This window comes from Oncorhynchus gorbuscha, linkage group LG20, assembly GCF_021184085.1.
Source record: "Oncorhynchus gorbuscha isolate QuinsamMale2020 ecotype Even-year linkage group LG20, OgorEven_v1.0, whole genome shotgun sequence".
NCBI classification, from domain to species: domain Eukaryota; kingdom Metazoa; phylum Chordata; class Actinopteri; order Salmoniformes; family Salmonidae; genus Oncorhynchus; species Oncorhynchus gorbuscha.
Genome location: NC_060192.1, coordinates 25,359,560 through 25,385,210, shown reverse-complemented (window position 1 = coordinate 25,385,210; position 25,651 = coordinate 25,359,560). Strand labels below are relative to the sequence as shown.

At 40.1% G+C, this 25,651-nt stretch overlaps 3 protein-coding genes across 7 annotated transcripts; 1 reads left to right on the top strand and 2 right to left on the bottom strand.

Annotated features, from left to right (window-relative positions):
- Positions 1-1,046: 1,046 nt before the first annotated feature.
- LOC124007159 (seipin-like) lies at positions 1,047-9,770 on the bottom strand. 5 transcript variants are annotated; one of them, XM_046317503.1, is made up of 11 exons: positions 9,445-9,770; positions 8,484-9,054; positions 8,133-8,214; positions 7,837-7,980; positions 7,176-7,310; positions 6,638-6,735; positions 6,329-6,464; positions 6,124-6,196; positions 5,962-6,042; positions 2,886-2,954; positions 1,047-2,258 (listed from the first exon to the last, which is right to left on the bottom strand). In XM_046317503.1, exons 2-11 carry the CDS (start codon positions 8,690-8,692, stop codon positions 2,074-2,076), a joined length of 1,212 nt encoding a protein of 403 aa, XP_046173459.1. In that variant the 5' UTR covers positions 8,693-9,054; positions 9,445-9,770; the 3' UTR covers positions 1,047-2,073. The 5 variants fall into 5 exon arrangements, with proteins under 5 accessions (XP_046173459.1, XP_046173458.1, XP_046173460.1 ...); XM_046317502.1 differs by having other exon boundaries at positions 9,594-9,770; XM_046317504.1 differs by having other exon boundaries at positions 6,335-6,464; positions 9,594-9,770.
- Positions 9,771-10,684: 914 nt separating this feature from the next.
- LOC124006958 (guanine nucleotide-binding protein G(I)/G(S)/G(O) subunit gamma-3) lies at positions 10,685-14,052 on the top strand. Its single transcript, XM_046317153.1, has 3 exons — positions 10,685-10,848; positions 12,472-12,571; positions 12,688-14,052. The coding sequence occupies exons 2-3, from the start codon at positions 12,473-12,475 to the stop codon at positions 12,814-12,816; spliced, it is 228 nt and encodes a 75-aa protein (XP_046173109.1). The 5' UTR covers positions 10,685-10,848; position 12,472; the 3' UTR covers positions 12,817-14,052.
- Positions 14,053-14,240: 188 nt separating this feature from the next.
- Positions 14,241-23,443, bottom strand: LOC124006957 (barrier-to-autointegration factor-like). The gene is made up of 3 exons (XM_046317152.1): positions 23,295-23,443; positions 15,588-15,759; positions 14,241-15,373 (listed from the first exon to the last, which is right to left on the bottom strand). The coding sequence occupies exons 2-3, from the start codon at positions 15,711-15,713 to the stop codon at positions 15,227-15,229; spliced, it is 273 nt and encodes a 90-aa protein (XP_046173108.1). The 5' UTR covers positions 15,714-15,759; positions 23,295-23,443; the 3' UTR covers positions 14,241-15,226.
- Between the last annotated feature and the right edge of the window lie 2,208 nt (positions 23,444-25,651).

Here is a 25,651-nt window from a genome sequence, read left to right as displayed (position 1 = left end):
TATCTCTGGTGGACATTCCTGCAGTCAGCATGCCAATTGCTTCCTCCCTAAAAACTTGAGACATCTGTGGCATTGTGTTGTGTGACAAAACTGCACATTTTATAGTGGCCTTTTATTGACCCCCAGCACAAGGTTCACCTGTGTAATGATCCTGCTGTTTAATCAGCTTCTTGATATGCCACACCTCTCAGGTGGATGCATTATCTTGGCAAGAGAGAAATGCTCAATAACACAGACGTAAACAAATTTCTATACAACATTTTTGAGAAATAAGCTTTTTGTGCATATTAAACATTTCTGGGATCTTTTATTTCAGCTTATGAAATATTGGACCAACACGTTGCGTCTATATTTTTGTTCAGTGTAGAATAGGGCTGTTGTGATACTGTAAGTCAGAGGCTGCTTATTCCAGCATTGGTGTGAACTGGGCACAAAGAAAACCCTGTCATAAACACATTTCACATCAAAAGCCAGGACGTTACAGCGCACGGTCACTGCATTGTTATATTTCAGTGTGAAAAACTGTCTACCTACTGCTAGGACACTACTAACTCTTAATGAACCACTTCACCGGAAAATAACCTCAGATGTTATCATCAGCATACAACCATTTACCTGATTACCAACAAAATATTGAATGTATTCATATTTTGTGCACAGCATTTTTTAAACTCGGGCAGTAAAGCTTAAATATCATAAAAACAATCATTGCTTGACAGTCATTGCATGTACACAATTGCAGGTAAAGAAAAACAATGCACATGCACTGTAATGAGTCAAACAAAACTATGACTGATTTGATATCAAAGTCAATAAAACTAAAAGTTGTAAAGAACCAGAGCATTCATCAGTTGCGTCAAATATATTTTTCAGTTTTAAATTTGTATGAATTGACTTAACTATTTCTAATCATTCATATACTGATACAATTCTCATGATCTTGAATAGTCCTCAAATAACATTTCAATGATACTTAAGTCAAATCACCTTCCATTCATTACCCTCATTCACATTTGAATGAACCTCACAAATGACATTTGACCGTATCACAGACCACATCTTATTTATTTTCTACAACACTTTTTTTTCATATGAGTACATTTCAACAAAACTTCCAATTGTAACTTAACATATCCTTCATTGCTCCTTGAAACATTTAGTTATCTAAAACAGAAAAAATACATAATTTAAAACAAAGTAACATTAAGGACCACTTTGGAAACAAGTGCTTTAATAAATACTTTTAAGTGCTATCCTTTGGGAATAGAATGTACACCTTGCTGTATATGTTTCGGCCCAATTAAATTAAATTCAACATGTGGTGGTCCCTGTAATAGCTCTAAAAGGCATATTTCCATATATCCTATATTTCCTAAATCATACAATAACCTTCTACAGAGGCGTAAACATAATGCATGTTCCTTGCATTTAAGATGAATAACTCTGGAGAACCTTTAAATGTGTAACAGTGTAATCTGCAGGGTCATCATTCAGCAGCTCAGGGCACTCTGATTCTTATGGTAACCGTAGGCTTCAATCACAGAAACAAAAGGCATTCTCAACTATGCTTGTGTACCTGCTCAATCATATTCCTTAAAGACTCATTCGTAAAACAAAAAGGCTGAACAACTGTCTCTGCTACAATGATGCAGGCTAGGGAATTAAATAAGTGCTTAAAGACCGGAGTGATTATTTGCATAGCTCTGAAGGTCATGCAAGAGTCAGGATTGAGCTTAATCCTACAAATATTTGACTAAAGGCGGCTTATAACCTTGACACTGGTTGATCTTTGAAAAACCAAAGAGCATAGCTATTATGCCACAGTCCAAAGTCATTTTTAGATAAAAGCCTCTACTAAATGGCATATATTATTATATTATATGATTATTATTAAATTACGGTACATGCTAAGTAAAGTGATACGCTATAGGGAATATTTGTGCAGGATGTTTGTGGGAGTCTGTCAATCGATCTGCTTCAATCCCATACATCAATCTCTCTCTCTTTGCCTGTCGGTGAAAGGCACATTGAGGGACCTGTGAGCATTTGAATGTCTGAGTGATGATCCATTGTTCAGAGACTCATCCAGGGTCCCTGTCTCTGACGCAGCGTAGATTCCCCTGGCTGAGGTACCTGGGGTCCCTCCAACAGGACTGCTCCTGCACCTCTATCCTCCAGATCAGCAGGCTCCTCCTGACTTGCACCGGTCTTGTTAATCTGAGGAGCCTCCAGGGGCACATCTGATGACGACTCTAGAGCTAACACAGGGAGGCAGATAGAGAGACAGGTTGAGTTAGACTAAGGAAATTATTATAACATTGAAAGGTTGGGGCCTCCTGGGTGGCGCAGTGGTTAAGGGCACTGTACTGCAGCACCAGCTGTGCCATCAGAGTCCCTGGGTTCGCGCCCAGGCTCTGTCGTAACCGGCCGCGACCAGGAGGTCCGTGGGGCGACGCACACTTGGCCTAGTGTCGTCCGGGTTAGGGAGGGCTTGGTCGGTAGGGATGTCCTTGTCTCATCGCGCACCAGCGACTCCTGTGGCGGGCGGGCGCAGTGAGTGCTAACCAAGGTTGCCAGGTACACAGTGTTTCCTCCGGCACATTGGTGCGGCTGGCTTCCAGGTTGGATGTGCGCTGTGTTAAGAAGCTGGTTGGGTTGTGTATCGGAGGACACATGACTTTCAACCTTCGTTTCTCCCGAGCCCGTACGGGAGTTGTAGCGATGAGATAGTAGCTACTACAACAATTGGATACCACGAAATTGGGGAGTAAAAGGGGTAAAATTAAAAATTAAAATAAAAAAAACAGTGAAAGGTTATTACAAATGACTCAAGTAGTTCAAGAAAAAGACAGAGCGTCAACAATCTTAGTCTGAAATAGTCTTACCTTTTTGATTCTCTGGCAAACCAGAGGGCTTGTTCAGGGAACCAATCACATCTGGTGTTTCCAGCTCCACTACAAAAACAAACAGCCGTTACAACTGTAGTAGATGCAAGAATATAATGTAATAATATAATGTAAACAGCAACTATGCTGAACAAAAAACATCATAGCATGATGTTACACAAAACATAAAAATAACCTGTCATCATAATCCACAACTACTCAAGTAGGCCTACAAATCCACAACGTGTTTATTTTTAATTTTTTAATCTTACCTTTATTTAACTAGTCAGTTAAGAACAAATTCTTATTTTCAATGACGACCTATGAAAAATGGGTTAACTGCCGTGTTCAGGGGCAGAACAACAGATTTTTCTTTACCTTGTCAGCTCGGGGATTCGATCTTGCAACCTTTCGGTTACTAGTCCAACGCTCTAACCACTAGGCTACCTGCAGCCCCAAAGTACGAGTCCGTATAAATTAAATCAAGATCAGTTGATTTAATATACTGTTGTGTATATCTTGTGCATACACCAATTCACACATTCTCATGGATCTTTCTATAAACTAGGGTACCAGTTTCCTACACTGGACAACTTTTTACAGCTGTTGATAAGTCATTGATAATAGTCTGACATTTTTTTTCTTCATGTCATTACGTTAAGATATATTCAATAAAAATCACAAATTGATTTAAAACTTAACATTAAACATACATTATCATTGGTGGTGTCTTGAGGGACTTGTCCAAAATCGTGTGACATAAAATATTACTTTTCTGTCCTTGCATTTATGCCAGTGTAAGTTGTCATTATATCATATATTAAGCATTAATCAGTTAAATTAGACATTGAACTCGAACCCTGTAAGAATCCTGGATCTAGCTGTTTTTTGCATAGAGATAACAGAAATGCAGTGTAACTACATAACATCTCGTCTCCTTATGTTACCGGGTGAAAACGGTTTTCATGAACACATATCCAAAATGATCTACGCGATTGCAAAATCGATTGCTTCTAAATAGATACGGTCATTAACGTGGTTCTTCAATAATTATGCACAATACTTGTTGGATGCATATTTGGTGTCCAGCTGATTAGTTAAACCATTACATTTTCACACATCATCATCTGATCCAGGAAGGAATTTTTCAAATGACAGTCAAGTGATGAACGGCTGTCGTGATAGCGCATGTGACACAACAACAGCTCAAGTGCTGGGAAAATGGTGTTCGCAAGGAATGTACAGAATATTTTGGTGTCTCATGCATTATGCTGGTGAAGACAGTTGCCTGGATCCACTTTGGATTTAATATCCCTAGCGAATTGATGTTGATCATCTGTTGTGGTCTGCTTGATTTACAGCAGGGTCTCATTAGACTTACAGAGAAAAAGCATCAAGATAATGAGTTAATGTTTTCATACTGAACGTATTGGACACCGAGTCTACTGTGGTCAACTGTATAGGACTATTATTGTATAGGACTACTATTGAGCAACACCCAACGCTATTCCTATTAATTGTTCTGGATATAATGAAAACAAATGACATCGCCTAGTGGACTTATTCACAACATGATCTGGTAATAAAATAACATGAAAAGTACATTTTGTTTTCCATGTTACACCTGCAATGTTATACAATAAAAGGGGCTTGAAGTAGTTTACTAGAATTTAGAGCTCAGAGAATCAAGTACTGGTAAAGGCCTACCTTGAGCATCAGACATTTCCTCAATTTGGTGCTTGACAAGTCCTTGTAATTACTGTAGCCAATTTTTAATTTCTCCTGCTCCCTTGTAATTTTCCGCAATTTAATTTTTGATCCGTTTTTGTGAGAGATGTGTCCACTTTCATTTGTTTCCCGCCATTTCAATTGAAGGGTGCTGCTCTACTCTTTTTCCGGTAAAACCACTTGCGGTTATTATGAGGACGACAACATCTAATGTTGGCTTTCCAAAGGATACCATGTTTTTGTTCACTTGTTCATCATAAAACAACGATGGTGAGATTCAAATGGTTAAATGAATGCTACCAATATTCATGGTTTTATAATGTGTACCTGTGTAACAGAGTTATATTGGTGATTCCCCTTGCCACTTTATTGTTAAGCCAATGGATTTTTGGTTTTAGTTTTGTCTTGCCTTCACCTACTCAACATGGGATTTTATTGGCTGGTTTTGCGCGAGGATGTTTCAGTTAGAATCGTCCCAGTAAACTAGCGTTAAGTTGTTGTTGCAAAGCACTGTAAGTCAAAAGTGATTTTTATACTCCCAAGTGATGATTTAAAATGTACAATTTATATCAATTTGTTTGTAAATGTTATTCGAACATCACATAAAGATGCAGCGTTTTTTGGTGAATATTTGTTGTACATTTCGTTATAGAGAATTCCCGCTAATACTAGCTAGCAACTTACTGTGTGGTGGGGGGGTTCGTATATTTTGTACAGTGCGTGAGTGCAGAGTTGGATGGTGAGCCGTGCATTGCATGACACGCAATTTTGTGCTGTTCCTATCAGAATAAATCTTCATGACTGGTGCTACAAGTTGGATTTCTTGTCGATGATTGATTGTACACAACGCAAGAAGAGTACTGTTACACCTGCGCATAGCCGCAGAAAGTAGCACCCCCTGAGAAAATCAGAAAAGTAAATATCTATATATTTTAGAAAACATTTTTTTCTCCCACAAAAGTAGTGCACTGGGCCTTTAATTGTCCTGTATTAGCGGACCAATATAGCCGCCTGCAGCGTGGGGAAACCCCCCCTAAACCCCCAAACTACTTCCCGTGGCTGCGTTAGCCACATAAACTACAAGGAAATCGCCATGCATTCAATCTATTTAGTCAGGCAATGTCCACATTATTCTCACATATTTTAGAATGTAATAACAAATTAAATATCTATGTTGTTGTATAGGTGGAGTTATGGGCCAATTTCCATATATTCACTTTTATTCCTCTAAGCACATGTGGAACTGCATGAAAATCCTTTTTATTTTTAGTTTCAAACCAATTTAAAATTTCGATCCCAATGTCATACATTGGCCCCATTATTTATAGAAAGACCCTAATACCCTCACCTTTCTTTATTTCTGATGCTTGTTGTCTAGGTTCTTCCAACTGCTCAGCCACACGATCATTATCTTTCTGAGGCATTTGAGCTAAAACACATTCAGATTAACCATGTTATGTCTGTTTTACACAATGGGTTTGATGCGTGTTGTAGAGTAGTACTAACTCACTCTGTGAGAAGGACATGCGCTTCCGAGCCTCTTCTCTTCTACGTTGCAGGCGAGTCGTGTCTCCCATCATAACCTACAGACATATTAAACAAAACACAGCTTAAGTTGAGGATCAGTTCCAAACAGATATTTTAATGTAAGACTAGATGTACTGTATGGATGGGGAACATCATATTACAGTGGAGAAAATGAGACAGCATCTTACCCTGACCTGCTCAGGAGGCCAAAGTCCCCCCCATATAAACTGTAGGTATCCGAAGAGCACAATGACACTGAGGAAGGCAAAGTTGCTGGCCACGCCAATCACTGCAGACGTCAATGGGAAATTGTACAGGAGGTATCTATTAAGACAAAGGGTTCAGAGAAAGAGAAGGATGGATGGACAATAGGATGAAAACAAAAGAACGGAATACACAACAGTCAAAAAACGAATGGCATTTATGTATTCGGCTTATTGGCATCAAATAATCTGGATTTGAAACCAAAATAATTGATACGATCGGGAGGTCTATACCTGATACCAGTGAAGAAAGCATGGATCCTGAGCTGAGCTGAATAGATTTGCACACGCCGAGACTGGATCTCAATGACCGCACCAACAGTGGGTTGATACTGTAGTGAGAAAAATATTTGGACCTTATTACCTAAAAAAGATTAGTCTGACTTGGCCAGTCTTGCAGAATTGAACAAATGCGAGACTAGGTGGTCTGGCTTTCAAGTTATTAAAACTCATTTTCACTTTGAAAGAGTACATTTTACTCAGGTTGTATTTGTCTGGACTGCTTCTAAATAAATGAGTTCTGTCCAAGTACTTTTAATTGAAAGCACATGAACATCAAATGCTGCTGAAAGGGAAATATGCTTGGTAAATCGAATTACATCAGATAAAAATGTAATGATTCCGATAACATGCTAATAATGATGATCACAAGATCACGACAATCTGACTCATTGAGCAGGCCCAGTGCAGAGAGCGTGACAGGAACTAAGTGCACGCTCTGTGGGAGAGGAAATGGATTTGATAAGTACAGGCAACCACAAATAGCACTTACAGAATTGGCCTTGTAGTCTGAGAAGAGCTCAACCTCAACGAGCTGCTTCTGCTCCGTCATCCCAGTCAGCAGGAGAGGAGAGAACAGTAGAGTATTCAATGTCTGGAGGAGACCAGATCGGTAGTGCAGCATAGCCTGGTAGAGAAAATACATCAGTCACCGTCAGAGGGCCACACAATCATCAAATAACAAAAATGTCCATGTTTATTTCTAACATTGTAAAGTAAGAGAGGAAATATTATGTTGGAGGAAACTCAAGGAATCAAATCAAAGTGTATTGGTCGCGTACACAGTTTAGCAGACGTAATAGCGGGTGCAGGGAAATGCTTGTGTTACTAGCTCCTAACAGTGCAGCCTAAATGTCAAACACGTACACAAATAATAATCAAAAACTAGAAACAGGAAATCTTAAACGTCAGAACAAATCCAATTAACAACCCAAATAACACTCAGTAATCCAAATGCAATCTATGCGTTTATATACCAAAACGATATACTAAGAATGGTATGCACAGTAGTAGATGTATTACAGTGAGCTATGTCGAGAATCCAGTTATGTGCGACATGGCACAAACTGGCACTGAAATGTTTGGAGAGGCTCAGAAGAGAAATTGGTGTAGTAGGAGGCCAAACAGAATCAACATAGCACTGTATCACTCACAGAGCGCGCCACAACTGCAACTGTCTGGCCGTCCTTGGTGTAGCAAGACATCTTAATCATGAACATGCCAAGATGTTCGTTGACTGGCGACTCAGGCATTTCCAACTCTAAAGAGATTCGATATGGCTGACCATAAATCATAACCTAGGAAAGACAATGAGGGGTAGAATACTGTAAGAGAGACAGTGAGCATACCTGCCTACAGCGATAATTTCTTTGCATATTAAAATTATATTAGCATCTAGCTCAGGATAGAGGGGGTGAGGAAAATAATGGTTAATATGTGAAGAGCATACCTGGTCTTTGCCATTCTTTAGCAGCGAGATGTTAGCCATGGGAAAAGAGCAGAGGACTGAATTGGAAGCATCACAATCGGTACTAGAACAAATAGTGGTCAGGAAAAAAAGTGTGACATGTTATGGGCCTCCACGTTTTACCTTGTCATGGTACTAATAGCTCAAAACAAAAATCAGGTGCAACAGCATATGAGTATTTTGTTAAGTGTAGCTAAATGCTCATGCAAAAGCAATTATATAACTTTTTAAATAAACCATTCAAAAGGTGAGTGAAAGGAGACTAAAGAGTGGATTTAACTTCAAGTTTGAAGACAAAAAGGCACAAAACAAACTTTCAATGTCTCTTGGTACCTGTAGTGGTAGTGGACTGGTGTAGAAAAGCTGACGGTGGGCATATAGGAGTAGTAGAAGCTGCCATAGAGGAAGATGGCCACCCAGACCAGCAGCACTAGAACGCAGGAGAGGATGGCAGCCTGCAGTAGAGTCCTGCGGGCTCTGAGGAGAGTTACCCCTAACACATCCTGTAGCCACAGGAAAACTGGTCCCGTTACACCACCCATGGTGACTGACCTAGCACTGAATCTTCCTGACTCTGGTCCTGACGTTCCACACCACTCCCTGGAATTTCACTGCCCTATTCCTGTGGCTCCTGCCAAATGCCCCGCTCTCTGCTTCCTTGGAAAAAATAGCTTTTCTTTTGAGGGTTATGGCTCCCTGTTAATTGGAGGAAGCCCACTTAACAATTCCAACATTGGCCTGCTCATCCTGAAGAAAACCCCTTGTGACAAATATATATATATTATTCCACATGCCCTTAATTAATATGACATTAATTACTTAGCTAATTAACGTTATCTTTGTCTACTGCGGGTCATATCTGATAATGAGCTGTTGACTGGGCCTTTAATATTTCTGTAGCAAGCTGTAAAATAGAAGAGAAAAGCATTGAGACTTTAATGCAGATGAATACTGAATTCAAAGGCACCATTCAAATCTACATCATTCACAATAAACTATTTCTAGAGTCTCAAACAATGTGTTTTACGAGTTTTTTCTTTACTGCCAACGGAAACGTAAGATAACAATTAGAGATACGTATGTCAGAGTAATCTGTAAAAGGTTCAAGGATTTAATCTATCAATGACCCAACAAAAATAATACAGCCAGCCTCCTCACGTTAGTTAGCTATGCTGCTGGCCTGAGCCATTTTACCTTAATAACATTAATAGAAGTCTCATCTGCTGCTAGCTAGCTAAAACATTGAGGATGACAACGACATTTCAAAATGACGATGAATGCCATTGCTAGTTACCGTCATTTGAGCTGAACACCTGCAAAGGTATCAAGCTAACGTTAGCTAACTAGCTAGCAACATGCTAACAACTGGCTAACTCGCCCAAGACAAGTGGTGCAAGTGCTTCGCTAGAATGTATCCAAAATTGCAAAACTACCCATACTCACATTTTCGTCTATAGTAAAGCTGAGGCACTATATATTAACAATTAACATGCACGTAATTGTGATCATTAAAATTAAAAAGTCTTACAATAGTTATGGACATACACAATTATATTTACTCTATCTAGCTAGCTACTTCCTAAAGAAAAAAAACTACAGGAAACCTGTAACTACGATACGGACGACAGAACAAACTTCAAGAGCAAAGCAACGCGTTCATAAGTAAAGGGTGCACATAGAGGTTGACATTGAGAAGAACATGATGTCAAACCTCCATCTGTGACTATGAAAGGTTTTATCCATGGAGATTGGTGTAGACATTTTTTTAAACAAGATAAATAGCATAGATTTGAAAAGGGGAAATTATGTGGTCAAAACCAGTCTATGCTACAATCTCATTGCTTCCTATTGTAGAAATAAATTATTATTAATTTGTTCATAATTACTCAAAATGATTCAACTGAATTTCCCATTATGATAAGAGATTTTATCCATGTTATTAGCATGTCATTGTATTTTTTCACTTATTCTATCCTCTCCAGTTTAAATCAAGATGTCTGGAGAGAGAGAAGAGAGAGAGACTGTAACATTAGAGGGCATGATGGGGGAAGGGAGAGAGAGTGGAGACGAGAGGGGGCAAGTGATGGGCAGTAATGGTTTGCGGGACTACAAAGATACTGTATCTTGCCAAGGTGGGAGAAACCATTGAGGTCAGTATGATGACAGAATGTAAAAGACAAGGAACTAGAGACTGCAGCAGTTCCCATGGCAACAGAGGAGAGAGAGAGGGGGGTAACTGATGCAAATAACAAACATAATTTAAATTCCAACAGTGCATATCAAAGATAGAACATTGTATCTTCCCTTTGGACACACAACATAAAACTGCATGTTCATATTTTCTTATGACAAGGAATTATTTTGTGAGATTCCATATCTGCCTAATTACCCTCTATTTTCATGTAAGGATGGTATGATCCAGCTCTCAGAAGAAAAACGATTCCAATGGAGCCTTCCTCCCTTTGCCTGGAAGGTTCCACTCACTGCAGAGGGGGTTCTTATGCATGTACCAGGAGTCTGATGTTCATCGTAGCAGAATTGCAGTGCACTGGACTGTACAGAACAGTGTAGCATACACTGTCTATGAGGGGTGGGGTTCAGCTACACTAAAATCACAAACACAGGCAGATAGAGGGTGAGAGAGCGAGAGGGAGAGAAGAGGAGGGAGAGAAAGCACCTGAAGAGGAATACAACAAGGGTAAGGGAGAAGGAAAGGAATATTAAGAGGGAAGAGAGAGGACCAGAATGGTAGAAATAGACTCCTATATGGACTGGTCTTGTTGCTTCTCTCTCTTTCTCCGGTTATCCATTTCTCCTCACACTTCTTGTCCATTCATTATTTATTTTCTCTTGAACCTTCTCTGTATGCTGTCAGTTCAACTGAATTTGTATTAAGCAGGCAGTGGTTTGCTTTATATCCCTTGCATATTTGATGTGATTTGATGATATTCACTCACATTGGGTGTATCTGTGTGCTGAGGGAAGTGTATATATCTGTGCATTTCTCCCAGTTTTTTGGTTGCTTCAGCCATTCAAATAGTGTGCTCCCATCAAACGAGGTCCCATAAAAAGCTGACCATATCCAATAGATTTACAAAATGTGTCTTTATCATACTATTAGCCTGATCTAAAACTATTCGTTTTCAGCAAGTGTTTTCTCCTATACCTTCTACAAGCTCTAGAGATTTATGTCTGCCATTGAATATCATAATGTCTCTTAAGTGCTTCAACACTTAAGAGACATACTGATGATGGAATTTATTAGAATGTAACCACTTTTATGTTATTCATAGAATACAGTTAGAGTGGCATGGTATGGTAGAGAAAATCATACCTGGCCTCTGGACATAAGTGTATTGTACTTCTCTTCTAGCCAGTGCATAAAAACATTTTAACTAACAAGCTGAATATCCGTAAAGCAAATAAATTGTCCATATAATCAATGTATACAGTATAAATGGTGCTATAGCTTAAATATGTTTTTATATCAAGGTGAGATATAGTTTTTCTTTGGCAGAGAGCTTTTAACAAGTAAGTAGTAAATTACACCATTGGTCCCTAGAGATAGAGACAGACAGACAGAGGAGGGGAAGGAGGAGAGCAGAGGAAGATTGAAGTGAATGAGCTGAAAAAAAATAAGTGTGTCAAATTTAGGAGAGGATGAAATTGGATGCAGTCAGTGATTCATAAAAATGTACACTGAGTATACCAAACATTAGGAACACCTTCCTAATATTGAGTTGTTGGCCCCATGTTGACGCCAATGCTTTCCAGAGTTGTGCCAAGTTGGCTCGATTAGCTTTGAGTGGTGGATCATTCTTGATACACACAGGAAACTGTTGAGCATGAAAAACTCAACAGCGTTGCAGTTCTTGACACAAAAATGCACTTAGATTTTGTCTCGTGCCCATCCATCCTCTGAATGGCACACATACACAGTCTATGTCGCAATTGTCTCAAGGCTTAAAAATCCTTCTTTAACATTCTTCTCCCCTTCATCTACACTGATTGAAGTGGATTTAACAAGTGACATCAATAACAGATCATATACTGTCGCTTTCACTTGGATTCACCTGGTCAGTTTGTCATGGAAAGAGCAGGTGTTCTTAATGTTTATATACTCAGTGTATATTTTCATGAATAAGAATCCATACAAATGTAAGTTACCTAGAACGAATACAGTGAAATTGTTTAATGTCATGCAATACAGCACGCTGTACATCTGCCTTTCCAGCTGTCAGTGGTATTTTTTTCTAAAATAAAATGATTGAATGTGTTAGTGTGACTCATGCGCCATATGTTTCATTGGCTCTCTTGACAGGATGAAAGGAGACACCCCAGTGAACAGCACCATGAGTGTCGGCCAAGCCAGGAAGCTGGTGGAGCAATTGAAGATTGAAGCCAGTTTCTGCAGGATCAAGGTAAGCCTTGCCAGAGGCATCAGGTCCATTGAAACATTGTACGCGCCTTGGTAAGTCTCCGCTAAATATCCACACCCTCATTTCCAGTCTTGATTCCCACTACTTGCCATCCTCAGGTATCAAAGGCAGCTGCAGACCTGATGGCATACTGTGATGCCCACGCTATTGAGGACCCCCTCATCACCCCTGTGCCCACCTCGGAGAACCCATTCAGGGAGAAGAAGTTCTTCTGTGCACTCCTTTGAGACAAACCACAGGATGGTTGGGAAAAATACTGTCCAGATAGAACATAACGTGCACTGAGTATACCAAACATTAGGAACATCTCCTAATATTGAGTTGCACGCACCCACCCCCTGCACCCAGAACAGCCTTAATTCGTCAGGGCATGGACTCTACAAGGTGTCGAAAGCATTCTCCCATGTTGACTACAATGCTTTCCAGAGTTGTGTCAAGTTGGTTTGATGTCCTTCGGATAGTGGACCACTCTTAATACACACACAAAACTGTTGAGCGTGAAAAACCCAACAGCATTGCAGTTCTTGACACAAACTGGTGTGCATGGCACCTACTACCATATCCAGTTCAAAGGCACTTTTTGTCTTGCCCTTTGACCTTCTAAATGGCATACATACACAATCTATGTCTCAATTATCTCATTAAACAGTCTCATCCCCTTCATCTACACACGGATTTAACAAGTGACATCAACATGGGATCATAGCCTTCACCTGGTCAGTCTGTCATGGAAAGAGCAGGTGTTCTTAATGTTTTGTATACTCAGTGTATGTACATGCATTCACCACATACACAAAGCTAAATATAACTTATTCATGTAGCCTGCTTTGTCTTATGAAAGGCTGCAGATGTACATATCCTCCTAAGTAAAATCAAGACTAATTCAACCAAAATTTACATTTAGATCTACATAAACCATTAAAATATATTTGGAGTTATGCGTAAACATACCTAAAACACATTGAAGCTTATAGAATCATGAACTGTAGCACAACATAAAAGTGGATATACATACAAAATGTAAAACAGCTCATAGTCCTTGCTCATTTTTCAAGTAGATGGAGGGGTGACAACTACACATAAATTGTTATCATTTTAATACACACTAGTCATTGCCTAATCTGAGTTTGTTAAAAAATAAAATAAATTGTGTGTGATGTCTTGAAAGTCCTGTATGTCAGTTTAAGCTGTTGCAGAAATGTGCGTGAGGTGTAGGCGCCACTGTGGACCAGTAGGACAGTATGAGGACAAGTAAATGCACACTAATCCAAATAATTCCACTGGCTCTGTATGTACAAGAGGTGGTCAGCCACCTTAAGATCAGGGGTCTATAATGACGGGTTTCCAAATTCAATGATCAATGTTGTTTTGATAAATAAGTGGTTTAATTTGTCAAGTGGATGTCTAAGGCTATATGGCATTAACAAAAATAAGCAGTACATTTAATAAATACATAACAGCAATTTGGTATTTTTGGTATTTTTTCAAGACCAGGTTTTTAGGTTGCTTATCTGATCAAGTTCAGAAATGTTATGACTATTTTTAGATCAGTGTTACTGAAACCTTTACTGTCAATATTTCTTACCAAAACAAATTAAGAGCTTTGAATAAAAGGGGACTTGGGAATCAAAGACAAAAATTAAAAACAAAATTATTTGTGCATGTAATTTTGTTTTTTATTCTTCAAAAAGTCAGAATTGTCCAGATCTTGCAGTTGCTTATTTCAAAAGAAAAGAAAAAAACTAACATGCTTTCACTGTCAATATGCAAAAACATGAACCAGTGTTTCAGTAAAACCATCCTTCAACGATTAAACAGAGAGCAACACAAGTATGCTCATAAATGAATTCCTGAAAAAGTGCTACTTACTGTGGTTTTACTTCAGGCTTTCATTTGTGTGAAGTTTGAAAATGAGGTGATTTGTAGTAGCTAGCTTCTTAATCCGCATGCACTGCTCCACAAGTCAAGGTACAATGCAGATAAATGTTGCTTTAGCATTACAACGTTAAGGCATCGCTTCAACATCTCTTAAAACAAACACATAAGATAACATGGGGCTATTACAAATGTACATCTTAAAACGGTCTCCTGTAAACTCAGATGTAAAATTAACAGTGCAACATCTTATAGATGTCAAAGCCATGTGGTGTCAAATGGTTTAAAATGCTATTCATTAATTTAGCGACAAGTTCATTTAACTAAATGCAGGGGCAAACTGTCAGAGAGTTGGAGATAAGTACAAGCATTAGTTATACATTTATGAAGGGATAGTAATTATAAAAAGTGGTTATTTGACAGAACAAAATTTAAATATAAAGTGCAGGAAAACAAATTAACTCATCCCCAAGGCTTCTGTACAGCCAAAGATATTAATCATAGGAAAGGTCAGGATTACAGATCTACACAGTTGGGTGAAACAACCTCATGGATGACTGCAGCAAAGTATGTCTTACTAATTTAAGCATCCATAGGTCTCTGAATTGTGACTCGAATAAAATAACCAGGTGTTCCAATGTATGACTTTGCGCAACTGCCTCATGTGCAGTGTTCCCATATGAAGTGAAATTTAATGTGAGACCAGAAGTAAATAGATGTTTGGGAAAACGTTATATAAAATGGAAAAAAACAAAACCTTCTCTACAGGAAGGAATCGCACCATTCACGCAGACAGCCATAGCAATCACCCTGCTGTTTGACATTGGCCCCGCATGAGTCTTTCAGCCAGTCCCGGAATAGTTCCTCATCCTTCTTCAGCACCAGGAACTGACCCAGGACCACGTAAGCCTGTAGATGTATGCAAATGAGAACGGAGTAGGAAAAGTGAAAATGAACATGAATGACAATACACCAACTTAAAACACTAGGTAAAAGTTGCACAACTGCATTGTCCTCTTCACTTTGCTGTACTTACTATGACGTGACTAAAATGTAGAAATTCACAAAACAACGTTCCATTATGAAAGTTCCAACAAAAAGTTAAGTAAAAACTCTGCATCACCTTGTCGAAGCCCTTCTCCTCCAGTCTCTTGCCAAGCACCTCTCCAATGCCAGCAAGTGCATTGACTGGCTTCTCCCCCATGGGTTCTGCCACAAACTCTTTGTGTTTCTGGGATGTTGACGACATGCCTGCTTTCAGTCAGTGAACACCTTAAGTACCTTCACACAGGACACTGAATAGAAAATGAAGCAATTTACTAAAGTGTTTGGTTATTATTTCACATTTTTTTATTTGAAAACGTTGAGGCAGAGGCACACAATTTATCTACACCAATATGGTCTAACCATAGAAAGAGGAAACAATCATATTTGGTGTAGCTGTATCCAACAGGATACATCAGGTAAACATGATTCAGTGTCACAATTTGTTTAGAACACACAGTATTTGGGACTGGAGTGCCCTATGACCCCAAAGTGACATTATCAACTAAAAAAATTGAAACCAAAATCTTTCCATGTTACCCATAACACCTGTCATAGCTTAATCAGAATTAGTTCGGTAACATAGATAAATAAGATGTTTTATTTACTTTCATAATATGCTTATGTGAAATACTTGTCATTAGGATGTCTTTTTTTGGACTATACTGCCGGCAGTTGCATTTTCCTTTCTTCTCTAGAGAAAAGTCACTTGGGGCCCAGAGAGGGGAGAGGTCTGGCTTGTCTTTTACATGTCTGTTAATATGCAGATTATCAGAAAGGGAGAAGTCAGATTTGAACTTTTTTTCATATGTGACTGTATCTGTTAAACCATGTGATGGGGAGATGTCGTGGAAAATTGCAAGATTATGTTATAGTGCTTGTAAGATTATTTTATAATCTTTGTATTGCATTAGAATGGTTGTTTTAGTCGACAGAATAGAATCTGTCGACTATTGTGTTTTCAGTGTTCCACTGAGGATGGGCCTCTAAGATAGCACTGACAGAGGAGATTTACGATCTCTTTGGCCAATAAAGCCTAAAGAGCATTCCAGATTGTACCAAAACATTACCTCACTATGAAGTACCAGGAACGAGATTAGAATATCGTTTTAGAGACCAAACTGAACGATAATTTATAGCTAATGCTATCTGGCTATGGGATACTCCTTAAGTAAAAGGCCCTTTGTGAAGAGTTTCTGAGATCTGTGGTTTGTCATGTAAATTGAGAGGGGTGGATCTTTGCTATAAAAGATCAGTTGCCGTTATGTTGGGACTCAGAATTCATTTAGACACACTAAATTGATCTGAGAGTCAAAGGGCTATGGTGAAGCTCATTTGATTAAAGATGAAGTTGAAAATATAACTTGTGTGTGGTTTGTAAACTCTCCTCATTTAGTAATACAGGAAATTACCACGACACACCACCCAGAGAGAACGATCTCTAAGTGTTTTGTTGGAGCATGTGTCGATAATGATAGGATCGAATGAAAGGGAGTGCTGCTCTTGGATCAACCTTCTCCATTCAAATCTTACCTTAGCATTATTTCACAATACTGATGACAGATCAGCTCCTAGGGGGTTATCTCCCACCTACGGTTGTAAATATTGAAGCGGCTTATTTAAATGCTTACCCAACGCACCGAATCGGCACAAATTATTATACGCCGCTTGTTTGTATCAATTGCAAAGACATTGGCAACTTCGTGTTTGTGATCAACTTTGTTTAAGTTTAGAGTTTCTACCACGTCAAAACATTTGAGTTAATTTTTGTGCAGTATTAAAGCTAATTTCCTGCAATTTTATACATTTTGCCATGACATATTAATAAGATGGGGGGGGGGGGGGATGGAGGTCCGGACCCCTGGGCATGTGCCCGGTCGGTATTTGGCAATGATTACTACAAGTTTAGATAGCTGGTTAGACTAACTGCCAATCCAAAAATTGTTAGCTGACATGGATAATTGAGTGACTGTCCGTGAGAGCAACTGGTGATGCACAACCAAATTGAGACCCAGACAGAGTTCCTAGCAGGATCTCATAGCGTCCGGGGGCCCTAAATGCGTCAGCATGCTTCAGTTCGACTGGCGACTAGGCAAACTGAATGAGTGCACCCGCATGCTACCTAAAAAGACATTTGTTTGAAAAATAAAAACAATTGTCAATATTACTCTAGGACAGTAGAGGGCGAAGAGCTGGTAATAGCCATCTATGGCCAAACAAGAAAGACGTGTGGGAGAATTTTAAAAAGTGTAGAGACACTTGACTGGTGACAAAATTAAACTTGTGTGAATTGCCCAGGATCTACTACATTTATGTACCTAGCAATACATATGAATAGGTGAGATACAGAGACAGAAGATGCCTGCTACTGGTTCACAGTGGTGGATGTAGGGGCATAAGGCCTAGAGAGCTATGGTGGAGTGTTTCAAGAGTTCTTTTTGGGTACAAATTGCCACCGAAGACCCTCAATTTACCAGCAGCTGTCTTGTCAGGTACCACAACGCCAAGTCCTTGTTTTCCTGGGAGACGCAGCTTTCCCCCTACATGAGAACCTCATGCGCCCTTAAATGTTGGAATCCATTTAACTTAGTTTATGGTTCCTGGAAATGTGTATTTTGTTTCTATACTGAACAAAAATTAAACGCAACAATTAAAGATTTTACTGACTTTACTGTTCATATAAAAATCAGTCAATTGAAAAACTACAGACAAAAATACTCCTGTTCCATCAGGTGTCAAGGTGGCTGGTCTCAGACGATGTGTCAAGGGGCTGCAGCTCTTTTCTCCCTTCTCACACCCCTGCTACTGCTCTGTGGCATCAGTGAGGAGCAAGCCAGTGGAATAGGTATTGGAGGTGAGCCCAGGATAGAGATTCCCGGGTCCTGCATGGAGATGGCTTCTAATTTTACACTGCAGCTTAGTGCAGGGGAAAATGAAAAGTCTGTCCCCAGTACTGAGGTAGTGCTTGGGCACAGAGAACAAAACCAGGTGCTGTCTCCATTCACTGATGTTTGAGCCTTGTCAAAGAAAGAAAAAAAGTTGAGGGTTATTCAGTACATATCCAAACCATCCAAAATGAACAGCCTAAAATCATTAACAGAGACTACAATTGATCATATGTTGCAAAGGTTTGAGCTAAGTAGGCCTGGCCTGGCTACTCAACTCTGCTCAAACATTAGAAAAATTTACTTGCTGGACCCTGCAAACTTTAACTTGTGTTACCAATGTGGGAAGCTTATGATTTTCTTTATGACAAAATGTTTGATCAAAAGTAGTAAATATATACATCTTTAGTTTAGTTGGTTGGCTTGCTTCCTCTGCACACGTACAGTATGCAGCTAAGCTAGCTAGCCACTAGCCAGCCAAGTAGCTAGCTATTGTTAGCTACTCTTTTCATCGACTACAATATAAAAGACAACATACCTCATTCTTTGGTGAAGACGGCATGTTGCTTTCAGTCTTCTCATACTCCACGTGCCAAACAAGCCAGCAGCAACATTTCTGGAATAGCCTTTTTCCACCGCAGCCCTCTCTTTTCTTTGTCTTGACGAACTTGTCGCGGACCCTACCCCACTTTTTCAAACTAGTGGTTGGGTCGGACTCCAGCGTCTCCGCAATCTCCCAACATGAATTGGCATTTATATAATGCGTGGCTAGAATCGCAATGTGAGGTACAGAAGTACCTTCCTCGGTCAAATCGATGCTCTAAGTTGTCATTCGCCATGTTGAATCCAGAGTTTAATCTACACACAATACCCATAATGGCAAAACTTTTTTGCTTTAGGAATGCTTGCAAATTTATAAAAATAAAAACAGAAATACCTTAAGTATTTACACCCTTTGCTATGACACTCAAAGTGAGCTCAGGTGCATCCTGTTTCCATTGATCATCCTTGATCATTTCTACAACTTGAGGCACCTGTGGTAAAGTTGTTTGGACATGATTTGCAAAGGCACACACGTCTATATAAGGTCCCACAGTTGACAGTGCACATCAGAGCAAAAACCAAGCCAGGAAGTCAAAGGAATTGTCCGTAGAGCTCCGAGACAGGATTGTGCCGAGGCACAGATCTGGGGAAGGGTACCAAAAACAATTCTGCAGCATTGAAGGTCCCCAAGAACACAGTGGCCCCCTTTCTTACATGGAAGAAATCTAGAACCGCCAAGACTCTTCCTAGAGCTGGCCACCCGGCCAAACTGATCAATCGGGGAAGGTCACCTACCTGACCAAGGCCAAAGAACCCAATGGTCACTGACAGAGCTCCAGAGTTCCTCTGTGGAGATGGAACCTTCCAGAAGGACAACATCTGCAGCACCCCACCAATCAGGCCTTTATGGTAGTGGCCAGACAGAAGCCACTCCTCGGTGAAACGCACATGACAGCCCGCTTGGAGTTCGCCAAAAGCCACCTAAAGGACTCTCAGACCATGAAGAATAAGGTTCTCTGGTCTGACGAAACCAAGATTGAATTATTTGGCCTGAATGCCAACCGTCACATCTGGAGGAAACCTGGCACCATCCCTACATTGTAGCTTTCGTGACAGCATCATGCTGTGGGACTGTTTTTCAGCGGCAGGGACTGGGCGACTAGTCAGGATCAGGTAAAAGATGAACGGAGCAAATTACAGAGAGAACTTGATGAAAACCTGCTCCAGAGCGCTCAGGACCTCAGACTGTAGCAAAGGTTCACCTTCCAACAGGACAATGACCCTAAGCACACAGCCAAGACAATGCAGGAGTAGCCAGAGCCCGGACTTGAACATCTCTGGAGACACCTGAAAATAGCTGTGCAGCGACATTCCCAATCCAACCTGACAGAGCTTGAGAGGCTCTGCAGAGAAGAATGGGAGAAACTCAAATACATAACCAAGACGGCTCAAGGCTGTAATTGCTGCCAAATGTGCTTCAAAATGCTGAGTAAAGGGTCTGAATACTTATGTAAACGTTGTTTTATTTAACTTCTTTGGGCTTGGGGGCAGTATTTGGAAGTTTGGATGAATGAGGTGCCGAAAGTAAACTGCCTATTACTCAGGCCCAGAAGCTAGGATATGCATATAATTGGTAGCATTGAATAGAAAACACTAAGAGTTTCCAAAACTGTTAAAATAATGTCTGAGTATAACAGAACTGATATGGCAGGCGAAAAGCAAGGACAATCCATCCAGAAAAAAAGAATTCAGCCTTGAATGCTATGGCTATCAATAGCATAGATGTCAAGTCTTTAGAAAGAGTTTCAGGCATTTCCAAAAAAAAAGAGCTAGAATTTGTAGTTTTATTAATTAAGCGGTTCCCATTTTTGCTGTAGTGTTTGTTGCGTGTTCCGGTGAGTGCGAGTACTTCATTATTTATCTCCGGTATTATCCGTCTTAACTTTGATTGTTTATTTACATATTAGGGTACCTGAGGATTGATTAGGAAAGTTGTTTGATATGTTTGGAAGAAGTTTATTGATAACTTACGGGATTCATTTGTTTGCATTTTGAACGAGGGAAACTGGTGGATTACTGAGTCTAGAGCACCAATGAAAATGACTTTTTTGGGATATAAAGAAGGACTTGATCGAACAAAAGGACCATTTGTTATGTAGCTGGGACCCTTGTGATTGCAACTAGATGAAGAGCTTCAAAGGTAAGTGATTTATTTTAATCGCCATTTCTGACTCTCGTGACACCTCTGCTTGGTTGGAAAATGTATAACGCTTGTGTGTGCGGGGATCACTGTCCTCAGATAATCGCATGGTGTGCTTTCACCGTAAAGCCATTTTGAAATCAGACAAGGCGGCTGGATTAACTCGAATTTAAGCTTTTAAATGATGTATGACACTTGTATTTCTGTAATTTGAATTTCTCGCTCTGCAATTTCACAGGATGTTGTCTAGGTGAGACGCTAGCGTCCCAATGATCCATAAATTAAGAAATTAGCACAAAAAAAGAACCTGTTTTTGCTGTGCCATTATGGGATATTGTGTGGAGATTGAGACGTCAGCATGTTTCAGCTGAACTGAACGAGTGTGCTCGCATACTCCCATAAAACCTTCGCTTGAAAACAAGGGGAAAAAGCAGCAATAGTCCCATTTATTCATTGAAATCCTGTAGCCAGTATACACCAACTCAAATTACAATTAATCTAAGATACTTCAAAATGAATGACATTTGAGTTTTTTTGCAGAGGATCTTTGTCATGCAATTTTACATCTAAGATGAAGTATGTCTCAAAAAAGTCATGAAGAGTCAACTCTCATTGAACGACTGACTTAAGAATCCCTACTGTTGACTAATCCCTGATTTAGAGGTATAGGCTTAAGCTTACCCCAAGAAGTGCCCGAACAGTGCAAAAAACCCTTACTGAAGTCCAAAAACATGCCACATAGATGCACAAACTCCTCCGAACTGTTTTGGCTAGAAGACGTTGATCGTGGAGAAGACAGGAACCGATTTAGTTTGAAACGGCAAGTGAGTCGGGTGTAGCTAATAGTACCGAAAGGGAGAATGAATGGCGAACACAAGAAGTAAATCTGTGGTAGAAAATTGGAAACCATTAGACTAGTCTTTAGTCTGAGTAGTGATTTTGGATCAATGCTACTTGGGAAATCTGGAATGTGTTGAAGGAAAGTGTAGTCGGTGAGTCACAAGTGGTCGTCTTAATTTTGTGTGTCCGCAGAGCAGAAGTGTTAAGTCTCAAAGATATCGGAGTGGAATGTTTCCTGTATGGATTTTTCATTGCTGGGCACCTATTAAGGGGGGTATTTGGGGTGGCACAAGGAAACAAGGCAGAGGATATTACTAAAGACATTGATGGGAGTGGTTGGTGCACATCAACTGACCTGTATGGTGGATGGAGAAAAGACATTCACCTCTTCCATGCTAATGGACTTTGATGAAGAGTCTCTCGCTTCTCATATAATGTTAGGATTCATGAGATACCCTGTAAGAGCTTTTGGGATAGCCTGCTGCCGTAGGGATGTATTTGGGAGTGGACTGTGAATGAATAAGTGGGATGGGTTTTTGTATGATGTCGTTGTCCCCCTTTCCCGCATTTTTTTTGAGTTGGTGGCGGTAATGCACCATTAACATTGGATGCCAACAGTCTTTAAACCCGACTGTTCTGACTGGGAAGCATGAGGACGCTTTTAAGTGACAGCTTATGCCTGGAACCGGCCCCTGCTCCTTCAGTCCAATATTGTGCTGTTTAGCGGAGATCTGTACGTAATGTGGCGCAGCAAGGCAACAACAAAAAAAAAACACATCTAATGACAGCTGTTCTCCGAGTGGTCTGAAACAAGCGTTAGATTCCGAGCGTTTAAGTGCAACGTTAATAACTATGGTTATACGATGGTTATGGGAAACACCGGGCCCAGGATCAATATCTAATTAAACGCATGCACAGCTATATTGCTAGTTTGCTAAATAGTCAGCATGCGCACATTTTTGAAAGTCAAACTGCGCGCCGAACAAAGAGTTAGCTAGTTAACTAGCAAGCAAAACACAGGCAGCTAGCATAGCTGGCTAACAAATGGGTGTGATAAAAACAGTCCGAAATAACTAGCTTCTAGTTACGCAAATGTTTGGATCACAATTTAAATCGAAACTCGCATGGCTATTAAATGTTTAATCATGTAAAACTGATCGTGTGCCAACAAGCTACCTAACGTTAACCTGCACCGCGGTCTTCTCCTGTGCCACCAATTTGAGATTTAGATCAAGCGTAGACGTTTACAACATTAAAACAATAGCATACTTTTTTATCGTGTCTCTTGAACAAAGCAAGATCAAGGTTGATTTATTACCTTGTTTCTGAAGGTATACGGGTTGTGCCCGTTTCCAACCACGAAGACGGTAGCTACCTCACTGGTTGTGTATGAGATCAATGTACGTTTTCACAAATTCCAATATCACTTCCTTATCCGTCCGTTGTGCTATTTCCGCTTCCGTTACTTCTTGTTATAGTTCATGAAGTTAAATTTAAAACATGTTTCATAAATGTTAATTTTCCACTTTCCCATATTGTATAATGTACATATATTTATAATAATCATTTAGCAAATAAATCTCAACCTTTTGCCTTTTGGGGAGCATACTTGGTAATTCACAAACGTCCTCCAGCGGGCTATTTTTCGAGGTTTTCTCAATTTTCACGGATGTTCCTACTTCTTCAGATTATATTTTTTTGTTGTTGACGAAAATGAAAACGTGTCAGTTTGTCACTACCACGAGGTTGGATAACATATTCAACTGGTTAAGATTTTAGCTCGAATCTAGGTTGTGCCTTTAGATTTAGAGAAAATTAACAATTTAAGAATACTGTTTTCAGTTCTCCAACCCAAAACGCCACCCATTCTGTTTCACGATGCTGCGCTTCTGGGTTTAGACTGTGGATACACTTTTACCCCTCCGACACTACATAGTAATTGCGTCTTTTAGTCTGTAGAAACTCCGCCATGGATCATTGGACGGTCTATGAGGAAATTAATGGCGGTTTTGGATAAACACCGAAAATAAGGTCTGTGGTAAACACAGGTTTAGGAGATCTTATACGTTTTGTTATTTGAGATAATCTTCATCAGCAAATGGTCACTTTGTGAATTTTAAAGAATTTAAGTAATAATAAAAACAAATCAAAGGCTTCATAATTCATAAAGGTCATGTTAACTGGTATCTCATAGAACAAAAAGCATAATATCTCCTAACCTCAGACCATATTTTAGGCGTTTATTCCAAAACCGTATTATGTCCCCACTCATTTTACGCATAGGGATGGCTGAACAAACCGGAGACAACTTATTTTCGGGTTTTAGGACTACAAGCTGGCGAGCTCTATCGCCATCAGCTGCCAGCGTTGCGTGATGTTCAACAGCAGTATCCAAGCTCAAGAATCACTGAGGTTCAGTCGAGGCCCTCAGTGGTGGTGTCACAATACCCATAAACCTAGCGGTCAAACAGGGAAATGGTTCCAATTGTTTTTCAACCATTAATTCTGCCCATAGGGGATTTTAGAAACTTACAATAAGGGCTGTTTTGTGTAGGCTTACCCTGACATAACATTTTGATAATAGAGTCTCCCATTTCGGAGGTGGGGTTATGGTATGGGCAGGCATAAGCTACGGACAACGAACACAATTGCATTTTATCGATGGCTATTTGAATGCACAAAAATACTATGATGAGTTCCTGAGGCCAATGTGAGGCCCAAAAGGGGTGTCCGAAAGTGGACACCCCTTCAAATCAGGGGATTCAGATATTTCAGCCACACCCGTTGCTGACAGATGTATAAAATTGAGCGCACAGCCATGCAATCTCCATAGACAAACATTGTCAGTATAACGGCCCGTACTGAAGAGCTCAGGGACTTTCAACATGGCACCGGCATAGTATGTCACCTTTCCAACAAGTCAGTTCATCAAATGTATGCCCTACTAGCGCTGCCCCGGTCAACTGTAGGTGTTGTTATTGTGAAGTTGAAATGTCTAGGAGCAACAACAGCTTATTCCGCGAAGTGGTAGGCCACACAAGCTCACAGAACGGAACCATCGAGTCCTGAAGCGTGTAGCGTGTAAAAATAGTCTGTCCTTGGTTGCAACACTCACAGATTTCAGAACTGCCTCACAAAGCAACGTCAGCAAAATAACTGTTTTTTGGGAGCTTAATGAAATGGGTTTCCATGGCAGAGCAGCCGCACACAAGTCTAAGATCACCATGCGCAATGCCAAGCGCCGGCTGTGTAAAGCTCGCCCCCCATTGGACTCCGGAGCAGTGGAAACGTGTTCTCTGGAATGATGAATCTCGCTTCAACATCTGGCAGTACAACACTACCTGCCTGAATGCATACTGTAAAGTCAGTTGGATGAGGAATAATGGTCTGGGACTGTTTTTCATGGTTCAGGCAGAACCAGTGTCGGGAAATCTTACCACTACAGCATTAAATGACATTCTGAACAATTCTGTGCTTCCAACATTGTGGCAACAGTTTGGGGAAGGCCCTTTCCTGTTTCAGCATGACAATGCCCCATGCACAAAGCGAGGTCCACACAAAAATGGTTTGTCGAGATCCGTGTGGAAGAACTTGACTGGCCCTCACAAAACCTCCATAAAAAAGCCAGACTATGGTTTGCAACTGCACATGGGGAGAAAGATCATACTTTTTTGA

Excerpts from the sequence above, each read along its gene's own strand:
- LOC124007159 (XM_046317503.1), bottom strand. The coding sequence starts at position 8,692 with ATGGGTGGTGTAACGGGACCAGTTTTCCTGTGGCTACAGGATGTGTTA. Across the intron at positions 6,736-7,175 it reads CAGACTACAAGGCCAATTCT|TATCAACCCACTGTTGGTGC; the intron begins GTAAGTGCTATT and ends TTCTCACTACAG. Across the intron at positions 6,465-6,637 it reads GCTTTCTTCACTGGTATCAG|ATACCTCCTGTACAATTTCC; the intron begins GTATAGACCTCC and ends TTGTCTTAATAG.
- LOC124006957 (XM_046317152.1), bottom strand. The coding sequence starts at position 15,713 with ATGTCGTCAACATCCCAGAAACACAAAGAGTTTGTGGCAGAACCCATG. Across the intron at positions 15,374-15,587 it reads AGGAGAAGGGCTTCGACAAG|GCTTACGTGGTCCTGGGTCA; the intron begins GTGATGCAGAGT and ends ATACATCTACAG.
- LOC124006958 (XM_046317153.1), top strand. The coding sequence starts at position 12,473 with ATGAAAGGAGACACCCCAGTGAACAGCACCATGAGTGTCGGCCAAGCC. Across the intron at positions 12,572-12,687 it reads CCAGTTTCTGCAGGATCAAG|GTATCAAAGGCAGCTGCAGA; the intron begins GTAAGCCTTGCC and ends TGCCATCCTCAG.